The 16,579-nt window shown below is 38.8% G+C and overlaps 1 protein-coding gene across 1 annotated transcript in view; it reads left to right on the forward strand.

The window, feature by feature from the left end:
* Nucleotides 1-16,579, forward strand: part of LOC110951148 (collagen alpha-1(IX) chain-like) — a 45,929-nt gene that overhangs the window by 23,946 nt on the left and 5,404 nt on the right. Inside the window, exons 7-29 of the mRNA XM_051955216.1 lie at nucleotides 1,700-1,717; nucleotides 2,243-2,332; nucleotides 2,474-2,509; nucleotides 4,886-4,957; nucleotides 5,202-5,246; nucleotides 5,358-5,393; nucleotides 5,500-5,523; nucleotides 5,638-5,691; nucleotides 6,201-6,272; nucleotides 7,542-7,580; nucleotides 7,740-7,796; nucleotides 10,184-10,237; nucleotides 10,675-10,728; nucleotides 10,826-10,879; nucleotides 10,956-11,009; nucleotides 11,112-11,165; nucleotides 11,266-11,319; nucleotides 11,416-11,469; nucleotides 15,312-15,365; nucleotides 15,957-16,001; nucleotides 16,162-16,215; nucleotides 16,332-16,385; nucleotides 16,475-16,528. Coding sequence (XP_051811176.1) covers nucleotides 1,700-1,717; nucleotides 2,243-2,332; nucleotides 2,474-2,509; nucleotides 4,886-4,957; nucleotides 5,202-5,246; nucleotides 5,358-5,393; nucleotides 5,500-5,523; nucleotides 5,638-5,691; nucleotides 6,201-6,272; nucleotides 7,542-7,580; nucleotides 7,740-7,796; nucleotides 10,184-10,237; nucleotides 10,675-10,728; nucleotides 10,826-10,879; nucleotides 10,956-11,009; nucleotides 11,112-11,165; nucleotides 11,266-11,319; nucleotides 11,416-11,469; nucleotides 15,312-15,365; nucleotides 15,957-16,001; nucleotides 16,162-16,215; nucleotides 16,332-16,385; nucleotides 16,475-16,528 — 1,182 coding nt within the window. The remainder of the gene's footprint in view (nucleotides 1-1,699; nucleotides 1,718-2,242; nucleotides 2,333-2,473; nucleotides 2,510-4,885; nucleotides 4,958-5,201; nucleotides 5,247-5,357; nucleotides 5,394-5,499; nucleotides 5,524-5,637; nucleotides 5,692-6,200; nucleotides 6,273-7,541; nucleotides 7,581-7,739; nucleotides 7,797-10,183; nucleotides 10,238-10,674; nucleotides 10,729-10,825; nucleotides 10,880-10,955; nucleotides 11,010-11,111; nucleotides 11,166-11,265; nucleotides 11,320-11,415; nucleotides 11,470-15,311; nucleotides 15,366-15,956; nucleotides 16,002-16,161; nucleotides 16,216-16,331; nucleotides 16,386-16,474; nucleotides 16,529-16,579) is intronic.

Below are 16,579 nucleotides of genomic sequence, written 5' to 3' on the forward strand. Positions count from 1 at the left end.
AGTATATATGTAAATTACTACTTCATTCACCTACATTGTACTGGAAGGTCAGCAGAATTACTAAAAACTGTAACTTGAACTGGCTTACTGAGACAGTTGACCTTAGCTTGCTAAAGCCAATAGCAGGAGCAATAGCCTTTGAAAGTCCGCTTACCTCCCATTTTGCATCGTTCACAGGGCTTCTGTTCTTTAGACAGAGAAAAAGAAAGCCTCTATTAGCCTTTTTATTGCGGTTAAGAGCCAGAAATGGTATTTAAATGAGGCATGTTCAACAGCCTGCAAGTTTATTCTTGTCTTTTGCCTTGCAAAACACAGCTATTCCTTCTGTTATTTTTTTCATTATATCCCTTTTGGTTTTTCATCTGGTTATTTTATGAACTAATTAATTTTTTTAAAATGAATTTAAGAAATTAAATGAATGCATCAATTAACATCACATTTGCATCTTCATGCTTTTGTTGCTGGCAGTTTTGCCATCTTAAAATTTCATCTTGATTTTTGTCTGAAGGCAACAAAATCGAGCATTTGTGAAATGATTTCATGTTTGAAGTTAGGGCTCTGAATTCTTATATATTTTGTGCCAAAAAACTGAGTTGTACCTGTATGCTACTGGGAAAGTCAGACTCTTTTAAAAGCAATTTGGCACCAAGCACGACAGTCCCTGAATAGGTAAACACATATTTTCTGTCATTCACAGTGGTGACATTCAGGTGGAATCTTCATTGTTCCACGAAAAACAAAAACATGAGACATCTGAAGTCAATAAAAGTGCTGGTACTACGGTATAAATGCAGCATTTTCAGAGCCGCAATGATGCAAGCAAGAAAAATGAACTAAATGCTGTGGAAGGAACCAAGATGCAGCTCAAAATGTATAGATTTAAAAAGAACTTACAGTACATGAAATAAATAAACCCAATTTTGTAAACGTGTACCTCTATGGAGGATAGATTTAACTTTAGCACAGGCCTACTAGTGATCCCATTTCCTGCCTCAACAGTGTTTGCCCATTCCCTTTTTTTTTTTTTTTTTACAATTACACTCTCGTGAGTCCTGAGAAGGAAGGACTGGCTCTGTTTTGTGTCCATCAACAATTTCACAGTCATACAGTGTCCACAGTTGATTACTCAGTAGTTGTAATCATGAGTGGTTGCTGAGCATCCATAATCTTAAAGCAGTTTTATGTTCTACATGTAAGATATATATGACATTCTGTTTGTCAGTACAGTGTATAGGACAATCCATTGTGCAAGGATGTGTAAAGTTTATGACATTCATGATTAAGTTTTATCTTTCATTTCTGTGTGGCTGTAATACAAGTAATGAGATGTCTGCCTCTGAGAATTACTTGTAACCTGCAATGAAAATGCCACTCTGCTGTCTCACATTTCATTCTCTGTAAAGTCTGCAGTGAATTAGTATTAGCAACAGAGTTTTTTTTCCCAAAATTCAATCACATGTATCATGTAAATGACTGTACCCCAGTAGATAGAAACATTTCCTGGCCTGGTGCACTCTATTAGATTTCAGGCTAACACGGGGGTAGTGGGTACAATGTATGGGGCTGTGTATTTAAATGACAGCATGATATCACTCACTTCTATGATTATGAACAGGTGCGCTTCTGCTGACACTTTGGTGAGGGTGGTGTGACTACTTTCACTAACTCTCCCCTTATCTGATTTCTCTTGCTTCTTCAGATGTATGCCAATGCTGAGGTATTTATTTTTCTACTCTACCTTCTTTTCGCTCTGTGATTTTAAGCCAATAATCTTTTTCAGTTCTTTGATTGCCTAATTGCCTCATTGCTTTATCCTATATCTAATTTAAGGTGTTTTTTTTTTTTTTGTTTTTTGCTGTTTTAGCAAATGTTCTATAGTTGTACACTGATCCACATGTGCCTAGGAAATCTAATTCAATCTGGCACAGATTTTCTGTACATATGATGTAACTAAAATATATGAAAAGAAGCTAACCTTTGGCCTACAAGAGGACAATGTAAGAAGTTAAGACATCACTGTTGAATCTATTGTAGAATTTAAATTTGAGCATTTGAATTCAGTTAACACATTTGATTCCAGCATTTGTCCAATTTTCTGTGTTGTTTAATGTAAAAGAGAAAGTTTTTGTTTAATTTTGTGTTGTTTTGAATGATTGATTCATGTGCTAATTCCTAAAGGTGTCATTTGTTAGAACTTTTTTAGTGTCCATCCTATTTGTTGACTGTTTGTCTCCTCTCTTAGCCTGACAAATCAGTCCCAGGCCCCCCAGGTAGTCCTGGTCCAGAGGGCCCCCGAGGGCCCCAAGGAGAAAATGGTAGAGATGGAAGAGATGTAAGTACTTCCGCCCTCATATCAGCCATCTGTTTTGACCAATCTAGACACCCAGTTCCTTCATTTCTGAATCATTTCTATTACCACAGAGCTAGCATTTTTCTGCTTTCCTTTTTAAACTGCGTTTATTTGTCTCTCCAGGGTCTTCCAGGGTCTCCTGGCAGTCCAGGAACTCCTGTAAGTATTAAATGCAAAATGATTTACTGAAAATGTGCCTGCAGGCTGTTGATGTATTCTTCCTCTCTTTGTGCGTTTGTTTGCTTGTCATGACTCCTCGGAGAAATGATTCACTTCATGTGTTTGTTCAAGCAGATACGCAGTTTCAAAACAGATTTGTCTAACAAAGTATGACTCTGCATCATGGACTATCTTTTAGTGATGCCTCTTCTTTGTCGACCAACCCTGACATAACTCCGCTGTGGATCCCCAGTGAGGAATTCCAGTAATATGCAGGATAAATTAAGAAAAAAAAATCAGTTCAGGATATTGAGGTATAATGAAATAACCAGAACCAAACCCAAAGTTTTATGTAACAAAACAACCCAAACCCTTCCTGGTGCTTGATACCTTATCAGTACTTGTGGGCTCAAAGATCTCAACCATGAAATGCTGTCAGATGTTTATGACATATACTCATTCATTGTGTATAAAAGGTGGATGTAGCCTCTGGCTCTGAAAGGTGAAGCAAAGACTTACACCTGAATTCTTTCCAACAGCCAGCAGGGGGCGACTCCAGGGCTGGAAAAAAGAACTGACTGTGCAAAAGTCTGTGAGAAAATCACCTTAATTCTCCCTTGATCTGTCACCTCAGTAAACATCCTTCTAAAGAGTTTATTGTCTCAATTACTCGTTTCAAATCTTTTCGAATACAGCAGGATATCTTTTTGTAAATAATCCCATTTACAGTAAAATAAATAATTAAGCAGGAAAAGTTTTAGGGTGGGGCTACCTTGTGATTGGCAAATCGCTAACCTATTGCTACGCTATTAATAAGCACAGTATTTTTCCTGTCTCTCTGATTTCACAAAACCAAGATGAAATGGCCAAATTACAAAGTCTAGCAAAGCTCAAAGATTGAGCCACATCGTCCTTCATTATCTATCGTTATGTATGGGATGGGAATGAATTATTTGTCAAAGCACAGTGAAGTGAGTCATATAGTTGGGTCACTATGGGCAACTCAAACCCTACACTTTCTGACATCTCTTGTAAAATGTCACGTATCAAATACAGAAACATAAAAGTATGTACCATATAGAGAATTCATAGTCATTGGCTGGCTCACCGCTACAGTCAAATGCACGATTAAAGATCAACCATTTAATTTAGTGTTGACCTACTTAGTGCCATAAAGTTATTACTAATAGCATCTAATTAAGTCTCAAAACTTGCATCTTCACACAGGGGGCATATTAATATGAATTAGTTTTATGTACTGAGGTAAACATCTCACTTCAAGCATATCTTTAATTAACTCCTTCCACAGCTAACAGCCTCATTCACCTACGGAGAACAACAAGCCTACACCACTGAACAAGTCTGCTCAAACCCCCACTAAATAAGCTGGTCTTTATTAAGATAAGAGGAATAGATTGCAGTAGTAGTTCTTGAGATCCACGTATTATTCCTTCTTTTAAACCCATAATAGTAGTGGAGAGTGGAAGGTAAATTTACTCATGACCCATACTTACTGTCATTGTGACAATGTCTTATAATGGCCATAATTCCACAGGAGCAAGGAGAAAGTCAGGTGTTGTAGTTATACGGCAACAAAGCCCATGTAGTGAGGAGGTTGGAGTCGACAAAACATTATGTTACATATCCCGGAAGTTTTCACAGGCCATCTTGATTTGGACCTTGATTGTTAATGTTGTTCTAAACTCTGAGTCCTCGACATTTGAAGAAATATTTGGATTTCAAATAAAGTGGCAAGTATACAGCAGTAGTCGGGAGTTTGCAGGAAAAATATGAAGAAAATTCCATATCGAGTATTTAAAATACAACACATGATTATACAATATAAGAAATCACCCAACAGTATATAAAATATGTCACATCCAGCCAGTGGGGCTACACTGTTAGGGAACTTAGTCACTCCGATCCACGTGGGAAAGCGATACATCCAAAGCCATCAATGGGTTTTATAATGGGTGTTTACTGTCTCGTTTACTATCTACTTTGATCACAAATAGCTCTACAAAATGCATTTACACTAACAACAATACGACTACTACTACTACTACTAATAATAATAATAATAATAATAACCCATCTGAAACTTTATGGGATCTTTTTCTGATTGAAGCCGGGAACTGACTGAAGGAACATGTTTACTGAGGCTCATTTACAGTTGCTGATTCCAAGCCCAGCCCATATATTATCTGCATAGTCTTACACAAGCTTGTCTTGTGGTTGATCTAAGGAACACCGAGAGCAGCCCACCTTTCATTGATTAAATGTTGACCGGCTCTGCCTCTGTGTATCTTAGCAACAGTGCGGGGAGATGCAGGAAGAAGATAAAGCTGTTTTATTCTTGTTGTGTCTGTTTCCTAGGGCAGCAAAGGGGAGCAAGGGGAGATTGGTCTTCCTGGACAGAGAGGCCTGCCTGGTCTTCCAGGATCTGCTGTAGGGAACATCACCTGACACACACTCTTTATATTAACTGTCAGTGATGCCCATGTGTCAATGTGCCTGTGTGTGTGTTGTACTGGGTCCTATTTTTATCAGAAAATATAAAAATAACAGCAAGTTTTTTAGAAAGATGAAAGATGTGTGTGTGTGCTGAGTTTGCTGTATGAGTTTGAATGTGTGGCAAAGTGATGACAGGAAGGTTTCCATGTTGATATGACTGTGTGTTTGCTGCCGGCAGGGCTCTCCTGGTCCAATGGGTCCCAGAGGACCTGTAGGAGAGAGAGTGAGTCAACATTTATACATACAGTTACAAGTATTGTGATTTTTTTTTTTTTTGGACATCGGACATTTCAACATAGGAAATGGCGCTGATCATTGTTTATCCTTATTGCAGGGACTTCCTGGCTTTCCTGGACCTGCAGGTCCTCCTGTAAGTGGAAAAAAGATCTTATTTTAGTCACATGCATGTATGGAAATTATCCAGTGTAAAATCTAGATGATAAACCTCATTTCCTGCTCTGTCTCTGCTTTCACAGGGCCCAGCAAGTGAAGGACCTGCTGTATGTGTTTGCTACAGTTTCTATATTTTCCTCTGTCCTGAAACCTCATTCATACGTTTTACGTGTTTGCTTGATGTGCTGCTGCATGAGCTGGTATGTGTCTGCGTCTGACAGGGACCTCCAGGAAAACCAGGAACCCCTGGAGATGAAGGAAACATCGGACCTGAGGTCAGCACATTTTCTGGATTTGAATAGATGTATACGGTACAGTCAAGACTCGTATAAACAAGATCCCACAGGTTTTTGTGAAAGCTGTTCATTACCGTGGTGATGGATGTAATGATTGTGACAGGAGAAAACTAGGATGTGAGATGACAAAATAGTTGAGCCATAAAATCTATGCAGGGAGGATGTCAGGGTGGATGGATGGGTTGACAAAATTTTGGATTTCAACATGGAAGACTGATAGAGCAGCAGAGAGAGTACTAAAGTGAACATCCACAATACCTCGTTCTGCTCAGACAGGTGTTCAGAGAAAGCGTTGAGGTGGCTATATAAACTGTAATATGTTATCAGTTCAAAACTATTTCCAAACAAGCTCCAAATCTGTTTTTATCAGTGCCATAAAAGTGTTTTGGAACATTTTTTATAGATTTTTTAGCAAATGTTTTCAATCTTTTTTTTTAAAAAAAAATTTGCTGACATGTTTATTGTCAAATGTTGTGATAAAATTGCAGGGTCCTCCTGGACCCAGAGGGACCGCTGGTGCTGCAGGTCCTCCAGGTCCTCCAGGTCCACCGGGGCCTGTGGTAAGAACCAGATCTAACGTGTATTTTGTTGATCTACTAATTTACCATTTCATGTTTCCATTACATACAACACACATCATTCATACATAAGCAAGCACATATAGCATTTCCTTGTCTTTTAAATCTTCCATATTCTAGAGCATTTGGAATTTCCGCCTGTGATTATTAATACTGCCCCGCTGTGCTTACAGCAGACAGTTTTCAAAAAATAAACAAGAAAAGCAGTCACAGAGCACAGTTACTCTGCCAAGGCTGCTCTGTCGCTGTATGATTTCCAACGGCTGAAACCCTGAAAAGATTCATGGCAGAAATCACGTCACTATAGAATGTTGTCATTTAATATAGATGTAACAAAAACACTTTGTGCTGAGCACAAGCATGTGTTATGCATGTGTACGTTATGTACGGATACCAAATCATGTGACCTAAATATGTAGCGGGTGGCAGGAATTGATGGGACTCGTAAGCACCCCCACAATTGTTCCTTGTATCATTTCCGACAGATAAGTCCCAAATAGTCCACTTTATAGTCAGCAAGCAGCTGATGTAGTATTCACTTGAAGTCATAGTTACAGTGACGCTATGCCGCTATCTTGCAGTTAGCCAGCCTATGATCCACGAATTTGTAAAAAATCTTGAACAAATCCATGGATCCAGACTATAAACTGCATCACTGCCAAAATGTAATCAGTTGGTCGTTGTGGCATTTCTGACCTTCCCTAAAAATTTCATCCAAATCCGTTTGTTTTTGAGTAATGTTGCGAACACACAGACAGGCAGACGGACAGATGTATGCTAACTCCACAGTGTTTTTTGGTGGAGTAATTACATGTCATTTTAGTTTTACATTTATTGTGACACTTTGATGCAAATATACTTCATACTTCCATTTTGGACTTCTATCAGAACACTCAGAACACTTCCATCATGCAGCCCTGCACTATACAATATGCAATTAACTGTGTCATCCCAAATTCAACAGACCAGTATGATCAGCATCTGCATGTCTACTAATTAAAGCCCAATATCAGCCACATGCTGAATATTGACCATCTGGTTTTTAATAGCCTTCACACTAATTTGACCTCTCTGTGTGGACACTTACACCTTCCTGAGCTCAGATTTCCATGTGAAATGATGAGTGTGTGGCGATGTTGCATGCGGCTGTCTCTTTTCACACATTCACACTTGGAATTTGTGCTGTGGTGGATTTATGTGGACATCTAAACTCCCCGCGGCTGTTTTAGATGTCACTCTGCTGTGTTTTAGGGACCTCCCGGTGCCAACAATGAGGGAAGTGGGGAAGCTGTGAGTGTTTTACTGTCTTCCATGCTGCCAAATGTTTCCTGGATGCATGGCAATTGGAGTGGTGACAGTGAATTTTTGATCAGAATGAGTCAGTGAAGTTAAAGAGGCCGTGCAGCAGCAACGCTTGTTGAGAATGTGCCTGTGTGTGTATGTTTGCAGTGCCCTGCTGCCTGCCCTGCTGGACCTCAGGGGATGGCTGGGCTACCAGGGATGAAGGTGAGGAATGTTAATGAAGGATGTTCAGTGACTCGGCTAATTTAAAGCCAAGACAGACCAAATCGTTTAAATTAGTTTTCTTGTCAGATAAGGGAAAGGTTTCCAACATTTAGATCATCATGAGACTGGAAAAATTCCAATGTACTTTATATCCACTTTAATTTGATTCTGCGAGGGTTGGAAACTGTTCAAAGAAGTTTAATAGTGGCTAAACTACATCAAAAAGTTCAGAAGCCTGTACAAGGGTCAGATGACTAACAGCTAGAGAACAAATACTGAGCAAACACAGACATTATAAAATAGATCATGTGAATTTTGTAGCATCCTAAATGAAAATAGTCACTATTTATTAATGCAGTGTCCTGAATGCTTTGTTTTATTGAGTTAATGTTTTAATCCATATAAAGGTGTTGAAATGTTCTCAATAAAAATCTATCAAACAGTATATTTGCTGCAAAATAGTTTTGGCCATGCTGCGGATGGGAATGTCTGACTGTTCACAGCTAAAATATCTCAGCAACTGTTATTGTGAAATCATAGACAGACACCATGATCCCCAGAGGACGACTAATTGGCTCTTGATTCTCTCACTTTATACCTTTTCTCTTCTAATTCATGGACTGGGGTGAAATTGGAACAGATATTCACGATTGCCAGAAGATGAAATCTCATGGCTTTGGTTATTCCTTGACATTTTTTCACACAGTCTCACGCCACAACAGTCCACAACACAAAACATAGTTTTACAATAAAGGCTGTAAAATTGTGAGATGCCTGTTGAATCTTGCCCCCAGAATTCCCTAGAAAATCTCAGGCATTGCTCAATTTAAGAACCTTATCTGGGAATAATAATATGTTTTGCATTGTGGACCAGTGCAGCTAGTACACAGTTTTTGCAGGACTCTTTTTTTTCTTATTTTTTGCCACTTGACATCTTTTGATTCAAATTGAAATGTCTTTACTCTGACTGGATTTACTGACATGAAATTAGGTTCAGACTTCACTTGCTGGATAAACTGTAATAACTGGATGACCCTTTGACTTTTCAAATCATCGTATAGGTTCAAAGTTTCAATTTAACTTATACTTTGGTTTGTAATATCTGTATTGCCCTCAGCAGTACTTTGTTTTTAGGACTCATTGGCAAATAGCAGCATGCTAAGCATGGATGATAAAAGTGCTATACCTCCTAAACACCACATTTTCATCAGAGTGAAAATTTAAGCAAAAAAAGGTTCCTGGTATGTTCAGTAGGTAATTCACCAAACCTAAATCAGAGAGAGACTTATATAAATGTACCTTTCTGTTTAAACAGAGGATATTTTTAAATTTATTAATTATTGTATTAAGACTGTATTTCTGGGTGTTACCTTTAGTCCTTTTGCAATGGGATTTTTCCAAAATGTACTTTAATAATGCACAAACAAAAGTATTTTGTGGACAGTTTTTTCCCCAGAAAACGTTCTCCAACAGCTCAAGAGACTGTTATAAATATAAACTACATTGTTTCTCCAACTGCTCTGGTCATGTAGTCACACCCATCAGTGCTGGAAAGAACTCACTAGTTAAGATTTTTTGTTGCCTTCCTCAGCTTACACACTACCGTTCAAAAGTTTGGGGTTACTTAGAAATGTCCTTATTTTTAAAAGAAAATGAATGAATGAATGAATACGAAAGAATATAACATTAAACTAATCAGAAATGCAGTCTAGACATTGTTAATGTGTTAAATGACTATTCTAGCTGGAAATGCCTGATTTTTAATAGAATATCTCCATAGGGGTACAGAGGAACATTTCCAGCAACCATCACTCCTGTGTTCTAATGCTACATTGTGTTAGCTAATGGTGTTGAAAGGCTAACTGATGGTTAGAAAACTCTTGTGGAATTATGTTAGCACATGAATGAAAGTGAATTTTCATGGAAAACATGAAATTGTCTGGGTGACCCCAAACTTTTGAACAGTCGAGTGTTTCTTGTTAATACTGTTACAAAACCTCTGCCCACAATTCTATTATTTCTTTCTAAAAAAAAAAAAAATGAAGGTTTAATGCTGCAGCAGTCTGCTCTACATATTTCTCCATAAATTACATACAGTGGAAACCATGAGATTGTTTTTAAAGGAGACTCAGGTATTTGCTTAGTATTTATGCAATAGCTTAATAAGTACGTCTCATTTACTTATTGATTTCTCTTTTTTTTTCCTGACACGTCTTGCATATATTATTTTTTGTGAAGTGCAAACTCCTGGCTTGTTTGGGCAAGGATGTTTCTTTTTTGTTTGCTTTCGTTTGTTTATTTCTTACGTTATGTATGTTCATTTTAAAACCTGCTGAAAATCAATACAAACACAACTACAGTAATACAAAATTGTTTGTTGCCTTCAGGGACACAAAGGTCTGGCAGGTGAGCCTGGAAAAGATGGAGTGCCTGGAGATAAGGTATGCAAAGAGCAGAAACAAAAATCAATGAAACTATCCACCTATAAATGTGGGCATGTCTTTATTTTTCTCTCAAAAAGATAGTATTGTAAACAATAATAATAACAATATAGTACATTTAATAATTAGTTGTTAGATGTTGTCCGATTATTATATTTATTGGTTCCTCCTTCCCAATTAACTAGAAGAAATCTAAAACGCAAGCCCAGTCAAAGCTCAGGTCTTAGGAGGCTGCTATTTGTGCCTTTCCTTCAGCACATGCTGGTTTCTCTGCTCCCACAAACTATGCAGTTCCAGTAACAGGTTATATGACTGGAAAGATATCGATACCAAGAACAACCTGCACATAAATGATTTGATTGCAGCCTCCAAAGAGCTTAATATGATTAACTCTGTTCTCACAATTTAATTACGTTGTTCGTTGTGTTTTTCCACAGGGAGATGCTGGAGAGCCCGGTCCTCAGGGGCCGCCAGGTCGCATGGGAGACGATGTAGGGAAACTTCATACTTGGTCACCCTGTAATAGTACCACTGAATATATGTGCCTTTAGAATATTAAAGCAAGCCATATGTATTTTGTCTTTTCAGGGACAAAGAGGACCTATCGGATTCCCTGGAGCTGCAGGAGAGAAGGGAGACCGAGTATGTTCTACAGCGATGACACAGCCACTTGTGATTTTGTATTTGGAGATGAAAGCTTACTCCTCTGTGCTTGCAGGGTCCTCCTGGTTTCAACGGTGTCCCTGGGCCCACTGGCCCACCTGGATCTCCTGTAAGCAAGCTTAGTTTGAACAGTTTTATGTCCTCTACTGTTTTGATATTTGCTGTAAGAGCAAAAACTGCAGAATGTAACTGATATCTAATTGTCTGACAGGGAGTGGAGGGCGTCCGTGGACGTCAGGGTTTGGAAGGGCCCAAGGGTGATGATGTGAGTGCGTCATTTTAGCTTTGATTCTGGGAAATATTTCAAAATTTCACTTGAGAACCTGCATAGAAATGTAAAAAAAAATGCTTTGATCATTATTTAGGGAGCTGTGGGACCTCAAGGAGAGCAGGGTGCTAAAGGAGACAAAGGAGACGTTGTAAGTCTGCTGTGTCCTGACACTGTTGAGTGACTTTTTAATGGGGCTTTTGTTCTTTAGCATGCCACAGTTTAATTTTTTGGTGTGACATTACAGGGAGAGCCTGGCACAAATGGCTTGGATGGACTTCCTGGAACTAATGGCGAAAAGGTGACTTCAGAAATCCACTTATTGAATTTCTATTCTCCTGTTGGTTTGTTTTTTACTTATCACAGTGTATAATGTTTGGACTGTCATAGTGAACTAGAACTCACTAACAGCACTCAAAGAATTAAAATAAATTAAACAGAAGTGGATAGGAGAGGTATCGGTCACCCCTGGTTGCAGAAGTAAAAGTCCCAGTTATTTTTTTAAATTAAAAATGTCACGTGACAAACTGTCCCAGTTTAAAAAAAAAAACACTGCACAGGATAAAAAACATGAGAAGAAATATCTCATTCTTGAGCAAAAGCTGACAGTACAAGCGTCTGTACATAATGTCTTTGAGATTGATATTAACTCTGACTTCTATCATTCATTTTAGCAAAAAAGCATCCATTGCACTGCTGAGAAAACTAGACACATAAACACCCATCCCAAAGCAGCCAAGTGCGTGATCTATTAGCAGCAAAGTCTGGACCAGTCAGTCTATTGGTTGCAAAATCCTCCATCCTTATTATTGGCGGAAACAACTTACAAGCAGAACAATATGTTTGGATTTTTTCAAAAAAAGGTGGGCACCATTATTCACAACATCACCATTCTTGATCAATCAACCCATAAGTTCCTGAGATTTCTCTGATGGAAACACTATCTACTAAACATTGGCTTTTTTGGTGGGGAGTATTTTCCTTAATTACACCTTCAGTCCTCCAGTGGAGTTGCAGGTAAAGGATGTAGGTATGTCAAGAAGTTTCCCAAGTAAAGTTTCTGAGGTGGAAATGCTCCTAATGAGTCATTTTTATCTTGCCACCAATCTGATTAACACCTCTGACTGGCCTCAGTTGTTATATGTAGACTCTACTATGCCAGAAATTATAAAGGAAACATGATTTCTCGGCAACTTCATTGAAACAATGAAAACCGGCAGGAGATTATCCAGGAGTCTTCTGTTCTAACTTTGAGGACATCCTTGAAGAAAGAGGTCATATAAGAATGCACCCACAAAATCTGCAAGTGTGTTCGAGTCATTGCATGTGAAGCGATTGTGTGTCACTTTAATGTAGAGAATTAACAGCAATAACAGCAAATATAGCCAAAGATGTAAGCATGTTTTAAAAACTATAGTGTCAGGTGTGACCATCAGTAGCGACTCACGAGGAAGGAACTCATTTTATTTTAAAAATGACACAATGTGACTTTGTTTTTCCAATCATGAATCAAAGTTAGATTCTACAGCAATAAAACAAGCACTTGTTCGGTTCAGTACACTAGTGTTCTACTGCCACAGCCTGACTTGGTCTAGTATGGAGTTAAACTGGCAAATTTTAGATGTCTGCCGTCTTACTGGCGTTACTAAGGGAGGGTTATAATTCTAGAAATGCCAAAAACGAGTTCAAATTAACCACATATCTATAAAAACCTCGATTTTTCAGCTTTATTTTGCATTTAGAGTCGGCTTCTCTTGGCTACTGGCATATACACTACCAGTCAAAAGTTTAGACACGCTTTCTCATGAGAGAGTGTGTCCAAACTTTTGACTGATGAAAAACTGCAGATACACACGTGGACAAAATTGTTGGTACCCCTCAGTTAAAGAAGGAAAAACCCACAATTCTCACTGAAATCACTTGAAACTCACAAAAGTAACAATAAATAAAAATTTATTGAAAATTAAATAATCAAAATCAGCCATCACTTTTGAATTGTTGATTAACATAATTATTTAAAAAAAACAAACTAATGAAATAGGGCTGGACAAAAATGATGGTACCCATAACTTAATATTTTGTTGCACAACCTTTTGAGGCAATCACTGCAATTAAACGATTTCTGTATTTGTCAATGAGCGTTCTGCAGCTGTCAACAGGTATTTTGGCCCACTCCTCATGAGCAAACAGCTCCAGTTGTCTCAGGTTTGATGGGTGTCTTCTCCAAATGGCATGTTTCAGCTCCTTCCACATATGTTCAATGGGATTCAGATCTGGGCTCATAGAAGGCCACTTTAGAATAGTCCAACGCTTTTCTCTCAGCCATTCTTGGGTGTTTTTGGCTGTGTGTTTTGGATCGTTGTCCTGTTGGAAGACCCATGACCTGCGACTGAGACCGAGCTTTCTGACACTAGGCAGCACATTTCTCTCCAGAATGCCTTGATAGTCTTCAGATTTCATCGTACCTTGCACACTTTCAAGACACCCTGTGCCAGATGCAGCAAAGCAGCCCCAAAACATTACTGAGCCTCCTCCATGTTTCACCGTAGGGACAGTGTTCTTTTCTTCATATGCTTGGTTTTTGAGTCTATGAACATAGAGTTGATGTGCCTTACCAAAAAGCTCCAGTTTGGTCTCATCTGTCCAAAGGACATTCTCCCAGAAGCTTTGTGGCTTGTCAACATGCATTTTTGCAAATTCCAGTCTGGCTTTTTTATGAGTTTTTTTCAGCAGTGGTGTCCTCCTTGGTCGTCTCCCATGAAGTCCACTTTGGCTCAAACAACGACGAATGGTGCGATCTGACACTGATGTACCTTGGCCTTGGAGTTCACCTTTAATTTCTTTGGAGGTTGCTCTGGGCTCTTTGGATACAATTGGAACGATCCGTCTCTTCAATTTGTCATCAATTTTCCTCTTGCGGCCACGTCCAGGGAGGTTGGCTACTGTCCCGTGGGTCTTGAACTTCTGAATAATATGAGCCACTGTTGTCACAGGAACTTCAAGCTGTTTAGAGATGGTCTTATAGCCTTTACCTTTAAGATGTTTGTCTATAATTTTTTTTTGGATGTCCTGGGACAATTCTCTCCTTCGCTTTCTGTTGTCCATGTTCAGTGTGGTACACACCTTTTCACCAAACAGCAGGGTGACTACTTGTCTCCCTTTAAATAGGCAGACTGACTGATTATGAGTTTGGAAACACCTGTGATGTCAATTAAATGACACACCTGAGTTAATCATGTCACTCTGGTCAAATAGTTTTCAATCTTTTATAGAGGTACCATCATTTTTGTCCAAGCCTGTTTCATTAGTTTGTTTTTTTTAAATAATTATGTTAATCAACAATTCAAAAGTAATGGCTGTTTTTGATTATTTAATTTTCAATAAATTTTTATTTATTGTTACTTTTGTGAGTTTCAAGTGATTTCAGTGAGAATTGTGGGTTTTTCCTTCTTTAACTGAGGGGTACCAACAATTTTGTCCACGTGTGTATGTGCATTTTCACTTAAATAACACACTGAGAGTTTATCATCAAAATCATGTAGGCCATTATGTGGCCAAACTGAATGCATGCAATCAGTTACTCATCTGACTTTAGAATGTCTATAAGATTTTAAGGAAAACTTGCCACTTGATAGACCATGAACGATAAAAAGTTGCCATATGACCACTCACAGAACCCATAATTCTCCATGTATTATATTGCTTGCATTCTTATAAGTCACAAGTGGCTTTGGTTAACCATACCATCCATCCATTCTCTATGTGCCGCTTAATCCTCATTAGGGTCTGGAGCCTATCCCAGCTACCTTAGAGTGAAGGCAGGGGACACCCTGGACAGGTCACCAGTCTATCACAGGACTACATATAGAGACTATCAATCACACTCACATTCACAGCTATGGATAATTTAGACTTACTAATTAACCTCAGCATGCTTTTGGACTGTGGGAGGAAGCTGGAGTACCTGGAGTACTCTGTCCATTTGTCAACATTTTGTATCCTCTGTACAACACTTATGCTGCTGTTACATTGGTTGCCACGCTAAAGTGGGCATCATTCAACAAAAGCTTGTGCTTATACACATCAATCTAATCATGTTTATTCATTGTATCTGTGTGTATAAACTGTGGATCTACTCAACAGGGAGAGTCTGGTACCCCTGGAGCTGTTGGTATCAGGGGGATTGTGGGTATCCCAGTAAGTCCAACTTTATTTTCATTCATTCTCTGTCTATATTAGTAACTGCCTGTTACAGTCTGCAATTCAATTATACTGGCTCTGATTTTCAAGAAGTATGTTTTCATTGCAAATCAAGTGAAAGTAAGGAAAACTAACAGAAGATGAGCTCCTCTCTGAAGCTGCAAAGCAGTTCTGATAAATCAGACATTAAAGTCAGCGGCAAGAAGGAAACTCTCATGCCAAGGGCACATCTACCTGCCTGGAAGACTGTTAGATGAAAGGCTACAGATGTGGCTTGAATGGCAAAACTTCAGATGCAGCACAGTGGAAGAAGAACGGCATTTTTTTCAACTCTTATCGCCTTATTTCTTCAGATAAGCTATGTGCCGGTCCCTGTTTTTTTTCCAGCGTGCAGTTAGCTCTGTTTTTAACTGCTTGCCTTGATTTTTTTCTTTTGAAACCATTTCTCACACACTGTTATAAATGAAAACATACGAATACATTTCTGATGCCTGTCTTCATTTAACCTTTTCCCCGGTAATGCTAATTTTTACCTCCAAGCAGTCATTTTGAGTTTTATTTTTTCTCATGGGATGTTGTTGTTCCTAGGGCCTTCCAGGGAAGCAGGGAGTAGTTGGGCCCCCTGGTGAAAAGGTAATTGGAATCATCTCCTTTTTAATGAGCCATGTCCTTGAAGCATATCCAAAATGTTATTGCTGCTGACAACTTCAGTCGAAGTTCCACTTTGAGGTTTGAGCTGATAGAATTAGAAATATGTCTGACTGATGCAATGCCTTTCCTGCTGTGGATTTAGGGTGAAACTGGTGCTGATGGACCAGTCGGGCCTGTCGGACTTCCTGGAAAAACGGTGAGATTCTCCTTACTAAACTACATCTCACACTCTAAATATTACTTGCTTATCTATTACTTTGATGCATATTCTGGTTGTCATATTTCCAAACCCGTCTATTTGTTCACATGTAGGGTGAGGCTGGAAAAGATGGCGCCAATGGAAAACCGGGAGATAAAGGAGCCACTGTGAGTTTACATTTACTCTTAACTTGTCACAATCAGAGTTGCAGGTATATAAGTACGGGAAAGTTGATGATTTCTTTTTTCATTCACAGGGTGAAACAGGAAAACAGGGGCCAGTAGGGCCTGCAGGTCCAGCAGGGATCCAGGTGAGACACCTGATTTTACAAACCATGCCATTTATTCATTTTTATTCAAGC

The sequence above is a fragment of the Acanthochromis polyacanthus genome, chromosome 11, assembly GCF_021347895.1.
Source record: "Acanthochromis polyacanthus isolate Apoly-LR-REF ecotype Palm Island chromosome 11, KAUST_Apoly_ChrSc, whole genome shotgun sequence".
NCBI classification, from domain to species: domain Eukaryota; kingdom Metazoa; phylum Chordata; class Actinopteri; family Pomacentridae; genus Acanthochromis; species Acanthochromis polyacanthus.